The following is a 19,251-nucleotide window of genomic DNA, read 5'->3' as shown; positions in this document are numbered from 1 at the left end:
ATGCTGCTTCACTTGAAAGGAGTGTTTGGGCCCTTGGACGATGAGGAGAGAGGAAGTGAAGGGGCAGGTGTTGCATCTTTTGCGTGGGCATGGAGTGGTGCCATAGGAGGGGGTTGAGGAGTAGGGGGTGATGGAGGAGTGGACCAGGGTATCCTGGAGGGAGCGATCCCTACAGAATGCCGATAGGGGGGTTGAAGGGAAGATGTGTTTGGTGGTGGCATCATTCTGGAGTTGGAGGAAATGGTGGAGGATGATCCTTTGAATGCGGAGGCTGGTGGGGTGATAAGTGAGGACAAGGGGGACCCTATCATTTTTCTGGGAGGGAGGAGAAGGCGTGAGGGCGGATGCGCGGGAGATGGGCCGGACACGGTTGAGGGCCCTGTCAACGACCGTGGGTGGAAAACCTCGGTTAAGGAAGAAGGAGGACATGTCAGAGGAACTGTTTTTGAATGTAGCATCATCGGAACAGATGCGACGGAGGCGAAGGAGCTGAGAGAATGGGATGGAGTCCTTACAGGAAGCGGGGTGTGAGGAGCTGTAGTCGAGATAGCTGCGGGAGTCGGTGGGTTTGTAATGGATATTGGTGGACAGTCTATCACCAGAGATTGAGACAGAGAGGTCAAGGAAGGGAAGGGAAGTGTCAGAGATGGACCACGTGAAAATGATGGAGGGTGGAGATTGGAAGCAAAATTAATAAATTTTTCCAAGTCCCGATGAGAGCATGAAGCATCACCGAAGTAATCCTCGATGTACCGGAGAAAGAGTTGTGGAAAGGGGCCAGAGTAGGACTGGAACAAGGAATATTCCACATACCCCATAAAGAGACAGGCATATCTGGGGCCCATGCGGGTACCCATAGCTACACCTTTTATTTGGAGGAAGTGAGAGGAGTTGAAGGAGAAATTGTTCAGCGTGAGAACAAGTTCAGCCAGACGGAGGAGAGTAGTGGTGGATGGGGATTGTTCAGGCCTCTGTTCGAGAAAGAAGCTAAGGGCCCTCAAACCATCCTGGTGGGGGATGGAGGTGTAGAGGGATTGGACGTCCATGGTGAAGAGGAAGCGGTTGGGGCCAGGGAACTGGAAATTGTTGACGTGACGTAAGGTGTCAGAGGAATCACGGATGTAGGTGGGAAGGGACTGGATAAGGGGAGAGAGAAGGGAGTCAAGATAACGAGAATTGAGTTCTGTGGGGCAGGAGCAAGCTGAGATGATCGGTCTACCGGGGCAGTTCTGTTTGTGGATTTTGGGTAGGAGATAGAAGCGGGCCGTCCGAGGTTGGGCGACTATCAGGTTGGAAGCTGTGGGAGGAAGATCCCCAGAGGAGATGAGGTCAGTGACAGTCCTGGAAACAATGGCTTGATGTTCAGTGGTGGGGTCATGGTCCAGGGAGATTTAGGAGGAAGTGTCTGCGAGTTGATGCTCAGCCTCCGCGAGGTAGAGGTCAGTGCACCAGACAACAACAGCACCACCCTTGTCAGCAGGTTTGATGACAATGTCAGGGTTGGACCTGAGAGAATGGAGTGCAGTAAGTTCAGAGAGAGACAGGTGAGAATGGGTGAGAGGAGCAGAGAAATTGAGACGACTAATGTCGCGCCGACAGTTCTCAATGAAAAGATCAAGAGAAGGTAAGAATCCAGAGGGAGGGGTCCAGGTGGAGGGAGAATATTGGAGGTGGGTGAAAGGATCCGTTGAATGGGGAGAGGACTCCTGCCCGAAGAAGCGAGTCCAGAGATGAAGACGGTGGATGAAGAGTTCAGCATTATGCCGAGCCCGAAATTCATTGAGGTGAGGGCGTAAGGGTATGAAACTAAGTCCTTTGCTGAGCACTGAACGTTCAGCATCGGAGAGGGGAAGGTCAGGGGGTATAGTGAATACACGGCTGGGGCTGGGATTGGAAGATGGGGTGGGGACGGAGGGACAGGCAGGGGTGGAGGGTCCTAGATGGGTGTTGGTGTCGATGATTTGTTGGAGCTTGCGTTCCTTAGCACTTGAGAGAAAGAGAAAAAGTTTCTTGTTGAGGCGTCGGATGAGCCGAAGAATAAAATGAAACTGGGGGCACGCGCAGCTTTGATAAAGGGTACAGCGGTGCTGCTGGAGGGAGAGGTCGAGTGTGTTCATATGGCGGCGCACGGCACTGAGTGTGGATTTCAGAATGTGATGGGAGCAGCAGTCCGAGAAACGTTTTATGTCCCGGAGATACCTGTAATCCTGGGTGGGTTCAAAATATGAGGGGTGGAATTTCAGTTGAAATCCACGTGGGGTAAGTTGGAGACGGAGATAAGCATAGGCCGAGAAATAAATGGACCCATCACTGACCACTTCCAATCTTTTAAAAAAAAGCCTCATAACTTAGAAATGCACCGGTTAATCACGGATTTGTTAAAGGGAACAGTTCTAAGTTTTATTCATTTCAATGCTTTTATTTTGTGGAAAGCTTTGAGGTATTTCAGCAACATGGTATATCACTACAAGGTTTATTTATACAACACTCATTGCTGCCATTTTGTCCTAACTCTATTTGTTTAAACAAGCCTGGCATTTATATGTACATTAAAAATATGTCCAGCATTTAAAATAAATCTCTTTCATACAGTTTTTGGTATTTATTTAATGTATAAGTTCCAATTCTGGTAAGTTCACAGTTAGCTTACAAAGAACCCAACATTTAATCAACACTTTGTTCAGAGCCTTTCATCTCCATTTCTCCCAAGGTTCTGTGTTTTTCTTTGTGTTTTAAGATATAAATGGGGAGAGAAAAACATTCATTCATCATATTAATATACACCACTTTACCAAACAAGCTAAGGGTTTCAAAATCCTTTCATGCTTTAAAAATTAATAAAACTGGTGCTGATGTGAATTGCCAATTTTTAATATATTAATTTTTTCAGGGCTAAAGCCAGCGTTTTACTAAGGTATTATTGAAGCCAACTTTGATAGATTGTTAATAAAACTATCTTTAGTGCTTATAAAAATAGACTTCAAAGCAGTAGAGATCCACACATTGCAAACAAGATAAGCTTTTCGCTGCACATCTCTGGATTTAAGACCGAGATAGATAGGTTCTTGATTGGTAAAGGGATCAAAGGTTATGGGGAGAAGGCGGGAGAATGGGGTTGAGAAACTTATCAGCCATGATTGAATGGCGGGGCAGACTCGATGGGCCGATTGGCCTAATTTCTGCTCCTATGTCTTATGGTCTTATGATTATGGACACCTAAACCATGAAATGGCAGGGGTGGGGTAGTGGGGAGAAGTGTCCTCCCATCAGAATACTGCTTCAGAAATGTGCCATGAAAATTATTACAAAGTATCGAGAGCACAGAAACTGGCCATTTGGCCCATCAGTTCCATGCTATTTTTAATGCTGCACACAAGCCTCCTCACACTCCCCTTCATGTCACCTTATCGACATATCCATCTATTTCTTTCCATGTGATGTACTTATCAAGCTTTCCCTTGAATGCACGCATGTAATTTACATCAACTACTCCTTTTTTTGCGAATTCTACATTCTCACCACTCTCATGGTAAAGGATTTTCTGCTGGATTTTGAATTTATTAGTGACTATTTTATATTTATGGCCCTTAGTTTTGCACTCATGCATAAGTGGAAACATCTTCCTTATGCCTACTCTATCGAACCCTCTCATAATTTTGATGACCTCCAGCAGGCCACCCTTCAGTTTTCTCTTTTCTGGAGAAAAGAGCCCCAGCAGGTTCACTTTTGCCTGATACTTATAACCTCTCAGTTCTGGATAAAACTCACCAATCTACAGTAAGAACTGCTCCCATGCCCCCATCCTGCATATAAATGAGCATAATTAGGTGTGCCAAGGTCCCCATATTATTCTACCGCATACTGCCCCAAACCTGAACTTGAAGAATGCTGCCACTGAATGTCAGAACATCCCTGAGGTGGTTACTGCATTGGGGAGGTCATCTTGGTCGATACATTCGAAGCTTTCAAAAATCTTGTCTGGACATCATTTTTTTGCTATTTGATGCTCTGGTACTTCTCTGAGCCAGTTATATGGAGTACTGAGCTGAGAAAATGACTAAAGAATTGCAGTCCGCCTCCACCAGGGGTACAGCAATATTAATAGTTATTAAAATCCACCACTGCCTTGATTTTATATTTGTCACTGGATCTTTACAGGCAGTTTCAGGTGACCTTTTTCACATTGATTGAAGGTGAATGTTGCTCCAGTCTCAATTTATTACCTTCACCGTGGATCTTGTAAAACAAAGTGAAAGTCATGCAATTCTACAGACAGGCAGGAAAAGTTGATTGAAAAAAGTCTGCACAGTTGACTGAGGATCAGGGTTATTAGGAAAGATATGCAGTCCTGGCATTTGACTCCAATTTAGCCTCTGCAGATTGAGGGGAAGGATATGTGCAATGAGCCCATGGAATTATATCAAATGTGATGGAATAGACCATTTGAAACTCTAATTAAGCCAGCCATAGGACACTTGAGTGAATTTGAAGCTGTGACACAAGTGGTCAGAAGTCCCACCAGTCAGAGGCCAATCCAGACCCATGTATTATGAGTTGGACATAAGAATCTCAAACAACAATAGTTTTCAGGTATGTAACTGCTTGATGTGAAAAGTAGCTCAACTTTACAGTGGGGGACAGGGGAATGGATACCATTCCATGGATTTAGCCATTCTTCTCTCTTTTTTATAAAAGGCGAATTAAATTCTTGCATATGTTTTGCTTTGAATTGACTCAATAACTATCCAGGAGTTTTGTGCAGTTGTCTGTGTGCAGCTTTCCTCAGGGATCCTCCTGCAGCAGATTTCTTTGGAAATGCTTAACGTCCTTAAAATAAAATGGTCTTCCCTGCAACCTTTCTGAATATCAGAACCTAGGTATGTTTTCCAGGCTAAGTAATTAAAGGTTTTTTCATTATATTGTTAAGATGCACCGGGGAAAAGCATTGTTTAATTAAGTACGTTAAGCACATATAAATAGGGGACGCCTACATATGGCCTAGTGGATAGAGCTGTCACCTCTGAGTCAGAAGGTTGTGGGCTCAAGTTGCACTACAGAGATGGTAATGAAGAAAAGCCTATAAATAAGGGACAGCTGGGACACTGGGTGAATGAGAGGAGAGCTGTGAGACTGAACAAACTCAATAAACTGTCTCAGTAAAGAAAGGCTTTATGCCTTTAAATGCATCAACTGGCTTCGATTCTATTAACGCTAAGGAAGTCAAAATCATTAGAGTCTTGATGGATTAGATAGAGCAATCATTCAATTGGCGGAAAAGGCAAGAACCAGAGAACCTTGATATAAAGTGATTGGAAAAAAATCCAAATGCAACATGAGGAAAAACCTTTTTACATAGTGAGTAGTCACAATCTGGAATGCCTGAGAGGTTGGCGGAGGCAGATTCAATCATCGCTTTTAAAAGGGAATTGGATTAGAACCTGAGGGGGAAACAAAAATTGCAGAACTACGGGGAAAGGACAGGGGAGTGGGAAGAGTTAAATTGCTTTTGCAGAGGGCCCTTACAGGCCCAATGAGCCTACTGGCCACCTTCTGTGTTGTAACCAATCTATCATTCTATACGATTCAATGATTAGGACAGGTGACTGAAAGCTTGTTTTGAAAAATGGGCTTGGAATAAGTCTTTAAAAAGTTGGGAGAGAAATGGAAGAGTTTAGGGAGGGAGTTCTAGAGTGCCGGTTTGAAGTGGGTGAAGGTTTTATCGCCAATAATGGGTTGAAGGTGGAATGCACAAATTCAGAAGACCTAAGGGTGCTCTAGAGGCTAAAATTCAGAGGTAGCTAGGGCAAGGTCATGTAGCATTTCAAGTTGTGTATGAGCTTAAAAGTGAATAGATTGGAGGAGAAGGAGTATTATGCAAAAGCCAAATACTGCAGATGGTGGAAATCTGAAATAGAAACACAATGCTAGAGACAGGCGGCAAGTCTGCCAGCATCTCACCTCCTGCAATGGACCTTTCATAACATAAGAAATAGGAGCAGGAGTAGGTCATTCAGCCCTTCAAGCCCGCTCTGCCATTCAGAGGTTTTGACTGATCTACTTCAACAGCATTTTCCTGCATTATCCCCATATCCCTTGACGTTTTTAACATTTAGAAATCTGTCAGTCTCAGTCTTGAATATATTCAATGACTGAGCCTTCCCAGCCCTCTGGGACAGAGAATTCCAAAGATTCATATCTTCTGAATGCAGACGTTCCTCCTCATTTCAGTCCTAATTGGCTTGCCCCTTATTCTGAGATTATACCCCCTGGTTCGAGACCTCTCAGCTTGGGGAAAACATCCTTCCTGCAGCTATCCTGCTGAGCCCTATAAGAATTGTGTATGTTTTGAATTAGATCACTTTTCATTCTTCTAGATGCCAGAGAACAAAGTCTATTTAATCTTTCCTCATAGGACAATTCCTCCATCCCAGGAATTAATTTAATGAACCTTGGTTGCACTCCCTCTGTGGCAAGTATATATTTTCTGAGGTAAGGTGACCAAAACTACACACAATACTCAGGTGCCGTCTCACCAAGGCTCTGTATAATTGCAGTAAGATGCCTTGACTCCTACACTCAAATCCTGTTGTAATAAAGGCCAAACAGAACTTGAAGGCTTGAACAGAGTTGCCATTGGCTCAAGGCAGAGTGCACATTAGTGATACAACACGGATCAATACCAGTGGTGCCTGGCCTGCATGCACCAGCGTGTCCTGATGTGATTCAACAGATGGTTACTTCATCTGGGGTTCGGTTAAACTTGTGTGCAAAATACTTGCATCTGTACCCAATCTTAGACGTAGCAACAATTTTCTAGGACGGTGCTTCTGGACCAACCTGTGTCATTTCCCACAAATGATCATTTTCCAATTTAAGATGTATGAACTGCCAGTTCCCTGGAGATTAAAAATTGCAGGCTGATCCAAGGAAGGACCTATCCCCATTCTATCAGTGTGGGTGACCATCTTGCAGGCAACACTCATTAGTTTTGGCCTCCACCTACAGCCAGTTCATTGGATATTGGAAGGGAATGTAGCCAGGTCAATAGATGCTACACGTCAGGAGCCAACAGTGAAAGGTTTCTGATCAACACTCAACCCACAAGCAGCAATGACTGGAAATGGCACCTTCAGTCCCCGAGATAAAATTACTTGTTGCCTCCAGCGGTATATCATATGTTTCTCTGGATTCGTCCTGCATTAAAAACAGGATTTACTATCCCTCACAGGATAGGATCAGTAGGTAAGATATACAAACTGTCCTTCAGGAAAGGGCCTGCATGCCAGTGGTATACAGGAGTGGACTTGCTGGTTTTTTTCATTTTTTTAAAAAAAACTTCAAGAAAAGTTATCGGTGAAAGTAACCATGCGACTTTTGTAAAAGCCCAACTGGTTCACTAATGTCCTTTAGGGAAGGAAACCTGCCGTCTTTACCCAGTCTGGCCTATAAGTGACTCCAGTCCTATAACAACATGGCTAACTCCTATTTGCCCTCATAGCAACTAGGATTGGGTAATAAATACTCAGCTTGCCAGCAATGACCACATCCTGATAATTAATTTTTTATAACTAGGGGAAATGGGATAGCCCCATGAATAGTTAAGCAGTGCTTTATTATGGACACTCTTCCCCCAACCCCATTTCCATGACAACCCCATATCCTATTCGGCGAGCAGGTTCACTTCTGAATGCGTAGCTTGCTTTTGCACCTTTGTGTGAATTACGCAGGGTCTGTGTCCATGAGCATGCAGGAACATTCACAATATAAAAGTGCAGCCAATGTGCAACTCTCCTGCCCAAGGCTTCACTAGGGCCTGTAAAAGTGCTGCTAGCCCTCGTTCTGCTTGCAGCATTGAATCATTTTTTCATGGACCCGGTGGACTGACACTGTTTGCCAACTTGCAATATCTGATGGAGAAGAAAGCTGCATGGGCATGTAAGCAAGGAAGGGTACAGCCTCTCCAAAAATCAGAATAGCTTTTCCTTTTGTCCCTTTAATATCCTCTTTCATGCAAACAGCTGTGATTCAGTGCACTGGGTACCTTGTAGGTCACAACAAAGGAGAAGAGAAAGTTGGAGGTGGTGAGCTTTATGGAGGGTATTCCGGTGCTGAGGGTCTAGACGGCTGACAGCATGGCTACTAATAGTGGGGGGAAGGAAGGATGTCTTTGAGGTGAGGAAGAAGTTGATATGGGGTCAGAGTTTGAAGAATGAAGAGTACCCTGAGATAATACAAAGTAATTTTTTTGTGTCTTTGAGTGGTGCTCACTAGTCTGAGAGACTAACTGGGTATCTTCTGCCCACATTCATTCTGTATAGTAACATATTTCTAAAGGCATAAGTAATGTTTCTTAAACACAATACTGTATTCAATTTTGGGGAAGAATCTTGGATTGGCGTTGTGTAAAGTCAACTGGTTGGAAGGACTGCAGTTACACTATTCATCTTGCATTGACACAAATTGGACTTGTGATTGCATTCTTGCAGATGTGGCAGTTTAACTGACTCAGTGCACTAAGGTGCAAGGCTGCAGATCACTGAGGGGTTAGTATTTTGTGCTGGGCGCATTTCTGAAGAAACAAAGTTACCCATTGGAACATTCAAAAGTTATTGTTTAGTAATTTAATGCTCAGAGAAAACAGATCACCTGCCCATGTTGGTGGAGCATTTGAAATTCGCCCCCCAAGTGCATGTTGCGTGCAGTCCACAGTATATCTCTAGTCTGCCAGCTGTGTGATATAGTTCATGGGTGTTTGTCTCTGAGATTGGTATCTGTTGCATTACTATACCCATCAGTTTACATCCTATGCTGTTGTAACTATTTTGGAATTCCATAAGGTAATTGGCAAATGACTGGATTCAGGCCTCGTTCCGCTATGTGCGCTATTATATATTGCTGATAGAGCCAATTATTATGCTGAATATTGTTCCCCAAGTGAGCAGCTTCCTTGCAGCTTGCAACAGACAACAAAACGTTTTGTCAGGTTTTCACCAAACTTCTTGTACAACCTCGTACTCTTGCTTCCTCTGAATAGTCACAAGCTGAGAATGGGTTGTTGTCCACCTGTGCACTTGTCACTTCAATAAGCTCATTTTCCCAGATTTTCACCAGCAAGTTCAGAGTCTTTCTTCCTTTGGAAAACAGACATGCTGGGAAAAGTCTGTCTCTGGATCTAAGCACAGTGGCTATCTCACAAAATGAAAAGTTTTGAATAGCTTGTTACAGACTAAATGACACTTCATTTTTCCCCAAATGATTGCAGGGAGGCATTATAGCTCCAGTTCATTTTTCTGAAGCTATCTGAGTGAAATCTGAGCAATTCTTGTAGCCATATAGGGGTCAAGATCTGACTCTTGAAGAAAAATAAATGCACTGGTACGGCTGGATTTTATTTTCATGTTGAGGATCCATAGAGAAACAGTTTTGAATTTTATATTGACATTTTCACATCGGTTACAGGTTTTCATTATCATTATTTCCTCTGCAATGTTCCTGAGCTTTTGTGAGAACCTTTTGTAATTCTTCCTGCCACAGCCTTTCATAATTTATTACCAGATCTTGTTTATTATAACAGACTCTGGGTTCAAAAATGTGGGGCTGGATTTTATGCCCCCACCCACCCCTCACCACCAGCATGGGGAAGGCACGTAAAATACATTGGGTGGCGAGCTCACTGCCTTCCTGCTCACACCCACCCGGTCCCCATAATAGTGGGGGTGACTAAGGTGCCCACTAGCCCGCCCACCCTTAGGCCTATTGAGGGCCTTAAGTGGCCAATTATTTCTAACAAAAGTTCCTCAATCCATCACCATTCTCATAAAATGATGGGCAGTGGCAGGCAGGTGAGAATCAAAAAGCTGATTTTTAAACAGCCTATACGTATCCTCCCTGCCTGGTCTCCAAAACCTGCCACGCACCCCCAGCTCCCCCTCGCTGCCCCCCCCCGGCTCCCTGATCCTGCCCTGCCCCAGAGTTTCCTCTCTCTTCATCCCAGGCCCTGCTTGCAGTCCCATTAACGCCCACTACTGAGTTATGGCGCTGCTGAGACTTCCTCTAACTGACGGGGCAGAAGTCCAGCCCTCAGCTTGTTTAGGCCATCTGGAGCATGTTAACGCTGCAGGGTGGCCTTACTTAAAGTTGTTTGGTTTGGAACGAATGCAGCCTGTGCTCTCAACTGCAATTTAAAGCATTGCCATCCCTTACTTGATGCTGAGCTGAAATATTACATTGTTGAAATAGCTTTTGTTTAATTCCAGTTTTAGTAGGTAATGGCTTGTGGTATAAGAGGTTAGGGTAAGAAATGTTTGTGATATGGGGTCCTCTGGTACTGAAGCAATGGATCTTGGTGATGCAATTGGACATGGGCAAGGATGGAAACTGAGTACAGCAGACTTGAACATTGGATGGACAACATAACAGATGGCTAATGAGATGCTACCCATTTAGTAATACCACCTGTGATGAAATCCAACCCATTTTGCCCAATATCTGTGCTTTAGTAAGGTTAATAAAGATACCAATCACATTGTGTGAAAGGGTTAAGAAGACTCTTGAGAACTGGGTTAAGGCTTGTGCATTGGTATCCCAAAATTCCAACCTTACCTTTTCTCTAGGGTTTCTGTTTTTATTGCAATAAATACAAAGGGGGTTGAAGTCTCTTTTGTCCCATAGGTTAGGTGGTGTTGACGGTGAGGGAACTCTAAAGACCACTGTACCTTCAAGCAAGCTGTTTATGCAAACCCTTGAATTATTATCTCAGTCCTAAAGAATACGTTTTTGTGAACTTTCTTTTCAGCTTGTCCACCAGGGTCCTACAAGATGTCAGCGGGAGAAACAGAGTGCTCTTGGTGCCCTGAGCATAGCTACACAGAAGATGCAGGATCGGTGATGTGTCACTGTAAGGACGACTACTATAGATTGGCTTTGGACCCTCCATCAGCCCCATGCACCAGTAAGTCTACCAAATGATTTGTATTTATTACAATAAAAACAGAAAATGCTGGGAAAAAAAATCAGGTCTGGCAGCTTCTGTGGACAGAGACACAGTTAACATTTCGAGTCCATATATGACTTCTTCAGAGCCATAGGACCATAGAAAAGCTATGGTGCAGAAAGAGGCCATTCAGCCCATCATGCCTGCGCCAGCCAAAAAAGCAAATAAAGGAACTGGCTGCTTATTTTTAATCCCACTTGCCACACCATAGTCCTGCAGGTTAAAGCACTTCAGATGCAGTTCCAGGTATCTTTTAAATGAGTTGAGCATTTTAGCCTCAACCACCAACTTAGACAGTGAATTCCAGATGCTCACCAATCTCCAGGTGAAAAAGTTTTTCCTCATGTCCCCTCTAGTCCTACCAATCACCTTAAATCTATGCCCCCTCATAATTGACCCCTCAGCTTGGGGAAACAGGAATTTCCTGTCTACCCTATCCCGGCCCCTCATAATCTTGTACAGCTCAGCCTCCTCTGTTCTAAGGAAAACAACCCCAGCCTATCCAATCTTTCCTCATAGCTGCAATTTTCAAGCCCTGACAACATTCTTGTAAATCTCCTCTGTACTCTCTCCAGAGCAATTATGTCCTTCCTGTAATATGGTGACCTGAACTGTACAGAAACTTCCAGCTGTCGCCTAACCAGTGTTTTGTACAGTTCCAGCATTACATCCCTGCCTTTGTATTCAATATCTCGTCTAATAAAGGAAAGCATTCCACATGCTTTCTTGATCACCTTATCCCTCTGTCCTGCCAGCATGTACTCCAAGGTCTCTCACTTCCTCAACCCCTCTCAATATCCTCCCATTTATTTTGTAAACCCTTGCTTTGTTTGTCCTTCCCAATACGGCCATACGGACTGGAAACGTTAACTCTGTTTCTCTCTCCACAGATGCTGCAAGACCGGCTGTGTTTTTTTCAGGTTTTTCTGTTTTTATTTAAGATTTCCAGCATCTGCAGTATTTTGCTTTTATTTTTGTGTTTATTGCATTCTTTCATTGCAAGTCATTAGAGAAATGCACTGAATTACTTCTTCACCCCTAGCGACTGAAAAGTTTAAGGGGTTTGTTTAGAGCAGAACTGACGCCTCAAAGAAAAAATCAGGTTAATATCTAATAGTGTTTCTGTAAGACTTTAAATGTTCAGGATGAGATTAGCTCTTTTACTGGTGGAGTGTATCTTAGACCCTTTGGTACTTCTTTACTGTGTGGTAATGGATGTGTATTAGCTAAATTGTTAACCCTTGTAGCTGAATGAAGATAACAGGTGAGCCTCTTGGATGTGAACAATGCAATATCAATAAGGTTATAAAAGTTGAGACTGGTAAAGCACAAGAGTTATTGAATAAGTGTGGTTCATTGTATTACTAATTTTCGAAAGGAAATATTTCTAAATGTAAATTCATACCTATTTCCCATTAGAACTGGTATATTTCTCAAAATCATCTTTAAAATTCTTTAATTATTCAAATATCGTAATTACTTGTATTCTGTGCTTTTATGTCTCCCCCCTCCCTCACTTCTCCATGTTGGTGTGGAGGGGAAAGGGGTGGCCTGGCTTCTGGACCAGCAATTGTTTGTCTCCCTCCAAGCAACCATGGTCTTGTCTGTGATGCGGCCTGAATTATTGTCTACCCATTGCTTGCTCACTTTGATCAGCAGACATGTGGACAGCATGCAGACAATAAGTAGGAGTAGTCCGAGAATTACACTTTATAGGATTTTTGAGATAAATCAGCAGGATGTAGAAGGGGGTGAAGCAGGAGATATTTTGAGAGACTTCTGATTGAAACCAAGTAAAGACAATGCTAAAGAGGAGAGGCAGGGAGGAAGATGGAATGAACACTTACAAAGAGAGATCAAAGAATGAAAACATGGAGCTCGGTGTAAATTTGTGTATTGTTAGCAGCAGAGTGGGAAGTTGAGAATTTGGTTAGAGTGAAAATCCGGTGCAGAGGGAGAAAGATTAAATTAAATTAATTAGTTTAAAATAAACCAAGTGAATTAATTACATAAAATATTAATTAAGTGAATAGAACCAGGTGAGATAAAGAAGGCAGTGCAGGAGTGGCAACGTATCTGCAGCATGTGTGAGTTTGCGGGAAGCAATGTGATTCAGGATAACCATATCTGCAGTAAGTGTCTGTAACTTGAACTTCGACTCAGAGTTGTTGAGCTGGAGTCCGAGGTGCAGGTAATCAGGAAGGGAGAAAGTTAGTGCTAAACTTCGATCCAGCAGTCACATCCTTTAGGTTAGTTAATAGCTTCGATTTGGTCAGGTACTGGAAGGTCCGGCTGTGACTCAGGCAGGTAAGGGGAGCCTTAGCCTTTGCTATTGTCTGACAAGTAAGAGGTACTTGCTACCAGGTGGCTGGGAACAAAGACCAAAAGGAAGATGCAAAAATGGACCCTGGTATATGGTGCAGGAGATCATTCAGGTTTGGGGAGTGAAGATGAATGTGGTAGGGGATTATGTAGTGAGAAGGTTAGGTACAGTTCACTGCAGCTGCGACCAGATGTCCTGAAGGATGCATTGCTTGCACAGTGCCAGAGTTAGGTATATCACACAGGTTGTGCAATCTAGCACAGGGACAAACAGAATAATAGCTTAAATGCATTGCCGAAGGAGAGGTGTGAGAGGCACAGGTATCAATTATGCGGTACAGGCACATCTGTATTAGGAAAAGAGGGAGCTCTTCCATTGAGACAGAGTCCACTTAAGCTGGGCTGAGACCAATGTAATGGCAATCAAATACATCGGGCAGTAGGTAGGGCTCTGAACTAATATGGATGAAGGAAGGATCAGATGAAGTTAAATTTATAAATCTGAAGAGAACAGCTAAGGCTATAGAACAGAATAGCGATTGAAGGGATGACAAGTTTAACAATGGTTAATGGGGAATTAGTAAATAAGGACATTCCAAGGATAAAAAATAGTTTTAAAAAATCAAATTAAAGGTGCTACATTTGAATGCACAAAACATTTGTAACAAGGTAGATGAATTAATTGTACAGTAGAGATAAATGTGTTTGACCTGCAAGTCATTGCAGAAACATGGTTACAAGGTGACCAAGATTGGGAACTAATATTCCAGGGCATTTAACTTTCAGAAAAAGATGGGCACAATAGAAAAGGAGGAGGGATAACTTTGAGATAAAGACAGCAGGAGAAAAGGATTTTCACCCAGGAAATTCGAATGTAAGATCAGTATGGGCGGAGTTACAAGATAAAAAAGCAGAAAACATTGCAAGTAATGTATAGGCCCCCAAATAATAATCATTACGTTGGACAGAATATAAATCAGGAAATCAGAGGAGAATATAACAAGGGTTGATAATCTTCATATCAACAGGAAAAACCAAATTGGCAAACGAACTTTGAAGAATGAGCTCATGGAATGTATTTAAGGCAGTTTTCTAAAGCAGTTAGTGAAATTTTCCAGCCCCATCACGGCAGGAGTTATGGGGCTAAGAAATGCGGCGAGCCGTACAAAACTCCATTCACTTCGGAAAGACCGGGAGATTCTGCCGGTGGGGGGTGGGGGGGGGCAATTTCAGCCAATATGTTGAGGATCCAACTAGGGAACTGGTTCGTTTATGTTTAGGATGTAATCGTCCCAGGTTTTCACTAAGTACGGTAACGGGCGGGAAAAACAAAGCTTTATCCCCCGGCCACAGTGGCGGCTTTTCATGCCATATCGCCCCAAACTCATTAATTATGCATTCCTGGGATACACGCGGTTTCCATGGCGGGCAGACATCGATTCGCCTGCCATACCATCACCTTGGCACTTCAGCACACCAGGCACCACATTTAAAGTACAGCCACGCTCAATGCTTCCAGCCCAGGACTGCGACAAAAAAGTATTGGCCTGGAAAGGCAAGAGCGCTGCAGCCCTTGAGCCTCTTTTGAATGCCGTGGAGGTCCGCAGTGATGTCCTCTACCCCTGCTCAGGCTGCAGGAGGGGCAACAACGTTACCACACTGGCTTGGTAGGCGATGGCAGTGGTGATCAGTGCCAGTGCTGCACAGAAGAGGTTGGTCATCCAACACAGATAGAGGATGATTGATTTCATCCGTGCAGTCAAGGTATGGCCACTATCTCATCACTTTAAACTCACACACTCAAAATCCTTAACACATTCACTGTCATTTCACTCACTGCCAGCTCAAGGGACATCACCACCCATTCTCTCACACACACCCTCACATCTCCATCTGGCCTCATCTCCTCTAGAGACTGCCTCCTCAGCCCTCATCATCTTGAGGCCACTTGCACAGATCAACATGTGCCCCCATCCACACCCTAGGATACCTTCCTTCCTCAGCACAGCCCTCATCCTGCAGCCTCTTCCCTTGCCTGAGGCTACTTCACCCCCTCCCCAAGCAAGACCTTGTCCCACAGCCGTTGAAAAGCCACCTACATATGGCTAATCTGGCCTCCCTAAAAGTGATGTGGTGCTGTCTGTGAAGCCTGGCGCTGATGACTGTGAGCGCTGACCGAAGCAAGGTAGGGAAACAAACCTTGAAGTTCAGCCTGCCAAGTGCAAGCCTTATATAGCCGTTGTGAAACAGGCTAGTGTGTTTTCCTGCCAACGTGGGCAGATGATCCAGCATGGGTAGTTTTGGTTTTGAGTCTGGCGGGCTGACTTTATAATGTTATGCTGATATGTTAAAATAAGCTTCCCAATGCCCAGTGGGCTGAGTGGACGATCACGAACTGGTTTCACGATGTCATGAAACCGATTTTTGGCCTTCTCGCCATATTATCCGCTCACACCACCTAATACGCCCGATGCCAGCAGGCATGGAAAATTCCAGCCTTAGAGTGTCATGAGACATTAGAAATATTTAAGTAATGGATCCTTTGGCAAAGATTGATCGTAAAATGATAGTCTCAAATTCAGTATGAATTTCTGATATGAACAAAACTCAAATCTTAAAATTATAAAAAGCCAGTTGGAGGGTATGAGGGGTGAGTTGGCTGAAGCAGTTTGGGTCATTAGATTAAGAGATATGTTGGTAGATAATAAACATTCCCTTGAGGAATAAAAACTCCACTGGAAAAGTGGTGCAGCCATGGTTAACTAGAGAAGTTATCATTAGACCGGTCTTAGGCTGGGATTTTCTGGCCTGAGCCTGCTACGGCAGATGCAGTGAGCCATTCACGCATCCATTGACTTTGGTGGGACTGGATGATCCCAGCAGTGGGAGGAGCTGGAAAATTTTGTCTATAGATTAAAAGATGCCGACAATGAAGCCAAAAAAAGAGTAGCAAATCTGAAGATTAGGGAGCTTTCAAAAAAACAGTAAAAGATGACCAAAAATTTGATGGGGTGGGGGTAACAGAATATCTTTGTAGTAAACTAGCAAAATATAGAAGAACAGGTTGTAAGAGCTTTTGCGTTGTCAGAGGTGATTCAGAGTGAACTGAAAGTAAATGGGTCCCTTGGAGGCAGAGACAAGGGAAATTATGATGGAAAATAAAGAAATGGCAGAGGCGTCAAACAAATACTTTGTATCTGTCATCAAGAGCATACTGGAAATTATGGGGAACCAGGAGTTTAATGAGTGAGGAACTTAAAGCAAGTAATATCTGTCAAGAAAAAGTACTGGAAAAATTAATGGGTCAAAATGCTGAAAAATCCCCTGGACCTGAAAGGCTACACCCTAGACTTTTAAAAGAGATAGCTCCATAGATAGTGTATGCATTGGTTTTGATCTTCCAGCAGCTTTAGATTCTAGAACGATCCCTGTGGAATAGAAGGTGGCAAATATAATTCAAGAAAGAAGGGCAAGAGAATATCATGAAATATAGCCTGACATCAATACTAGGAAAAATGCTAGAATCTATTTTTAAGCATGTGGTGGCAAGGCATGTTTTCTGAGAAAAAATCTTATTTGAAAACTCTGTTAGGGCATAATTTTTTGTCCCACAGCAGGGGCACGCGCCCAACCCGAACGGGAGTGAAGTAATGCACGATGACATCAGGCAAGCGTCCTGATGTTATCTCACACTCTCCCGATCTTTGGGTCCGTAGGCGCGTGAGAGGCAGCAGGGCACCCACCAACAATTAAGAGGCCTATTAAGGCCCTTAAGTAATTAATAAAGTTGGATTTTTCACTGCCTGCTCAACTATTCGGTTGGCAGGCGGGCGAATAAGTCAGGCAGCCTTGTTTGCATTTTTAACGAAACTTCATTCAAGGGAGGGATGAGGTTTCCAACGCTTACATAAAAAAAATATATATTTTTTAACATCCTTTTTACATGTCCCTCTTCATGTGATTGAGCTACATGTGGGGCCAACCAATATGACATTACGGTTAGGGCCTGATCGTGGATTCTGGATCGTTACGTGGCTGCTCCCGGGCCTGCCCACCACTCCCAGGCACGCCCACCGCACATGCCCGATGAGGGGAAAATCCTCCCCTTAGTTTTTTTGAGCATGTACTTATCAGGGCAAATAAGAGGGGACCAGAGGATATAGTGTATTTGGATATTCAGAAGGCATTCGATAAGGTGCCACATGAAAGGCATGTTGCACGAGGGTGCATGGGATTAGGAGTAATATGTTAGTATGGACTGAGGATTAGTCAATGGACAGAATTTGGAGAAAAACAGATCGTTTCATAATAGCAGGGTGTATCTAGTGGAGCACTTCACAAATCAATGCCTGGGCTTCAGCTATTTATTTACATCAGGGGGCCAAGTGTAATATATTCAAGTTTGCTGACAATGCAAACTAGATAGGAAAGTAAATTGTGAGGACAGTGCGAAGAGGCTGCAAAGTGATATGGATAAGTTAAGAGAAGGTGGCAGATGGAGAATCATGTGAAGTTACTCATTTTGATAGGAATAATGAAAAAGCAGGATATTTTTGCGATGATAGGAGACCATTAAATGTTGGTAGTCAAGAGGGGTTTGGGTGTCCCTATACACAAAATCACAAAGTTTACATGTAGGTACAGCAGGCAAGTAGGAAGAAAAACGATATGTCAGCCTTCATTACAAAATGTTCTAAAGTCTTGCTGCAATTGTACAGGGCTTTGATGAAATCAGACCTGCAAGACTCCTTACAGTTTTTGGCTCCTTACCTAAGGACGGATATCCTTGCAGTAAAGGGAGTGCAACAAAGATTCATCACATTGATTCCTGGGATGACTGAGCTGTCCCATGAGGATGGATTGTGTAGAATAGACCTACGTTCTCTGAGGTTTTTAAAAAAAATGAAGTGATCTCATTGAAATGGATAAAATTCTTAGAGATAAAAACAAAAAAACTGCGGATGCTGGAAATCCAAAACAAAAACAGAATTACCTGGAAAAACTCAGCAGGTCTGGCAGCATCGGCGGAGAAGAAAAGAGTTGACGTTTCGAGTCCTCATGACCCTTCGACAGTGTTCTGTCGAAGGGTCATGAAGACCCGAAACGTCAACTCTTTTCTTCTCCGCCGATGCTGCCAAAATTCTTAGAGAGCCTGGCAAGGTAGATAGTGAAAAGACCATTTCCCTTGGCTGGAAAGTCTCAAACTTTGGGTCTCAGGATAAGGAGTCAGCTATTTAGGACTGAGATGAGGAGAACTTACTTTATTCAGAGGGTTGTGAATCTTTGGAATTCTCGACCTTAGAGGGTTGTGGGTGCTCAGTCAGTGAGTATATTCAAGGCTGAGAATGATAGATTTTTGGGCACAAAGAAAATCAAAATTCCCACTTAATTATCTGGTTTTATCCAATCACAACTTTTCACTCTGACCACCCGTGTGATCCCATTGCAAATCTATACCTGGGAGGGATTGTTAGTGACAATGGGAGATGACAATGGTAATGTGGTGGTAATGTCACAGGGCTAATGCTCTGGGGACACATGTTCAAATCCCACTGCAGCAATTGGTGAAATTTAAATTTAATCTAAAATCTGGAATATAAAGCTAGACTCAATAATGGTGACCATGACAACTATTATCAATTGTCATAAAATCCATCTGGTTCACTAATGCACTTTAGGGAATCTGCTATTCTTATACCTGGTCGGTCCTAAATGTGACTCCAGATCCACAGCAATGTGGTTGACTCTTAAATGCCTTCTGAAATGGCCAATCAAGCTACTCAGTTCAAGGGCTAATAAGGAAGGGAAACAAATGCTGGTCTTACCAGTGACACCCATATCCCATGAAAGAATAAAGAAAGGAAAACCCAGGAAAATTATTTGCATCTTACCATTCTGGTGAGCTTTTTGCACGAGTTCTAGCCCAGTCGCACCAC

General features: G+C 43.4%; 1 protein-coding gene across 1 annotated transcript in view; it reads left to right on the top strand.

Annotated features, from left to right (window-relative positions):
• Positions 1 to 19,251, top strand: part of LOC121291613 (ephrin type-A receptor 7-like) — a 630,124-nt gene that overhangs the window by 330,936 nt on the left and 279,937 nt on the right. The window contains exon 4 of the mRNA XM_041213056.1: positions 10,796 to 10,951. Within this exon, the coding sequence (XP_041068990.1) occupies positions 10,796 to 10,951 (156 nt within the window). The remainder of the gene's footprint in view (positions 1 to 10,795; positions 10,952 to 19,251) is intronic.

This window comes from Carcharodon carcharias, chromosome 19 (assembly GCF_017639515.1).
Source record: "Carcharodon carcharias isolate sCarCar2 chromosome 19, sCarCar2.pri, whole genome shotgun sequence".
Lineage (NCBI taxonomy): Eukaryota > Metazoa > Chordata > Chondrichthyes > Lamniformes > Lamnidae > Carcharodon > Carcharodon carcharias.
The sequence above is the reverse complement of the archived record's forward strand: the minus strand, read 5'-3'. Positions and strand labels throughout refer to the sequence as shown.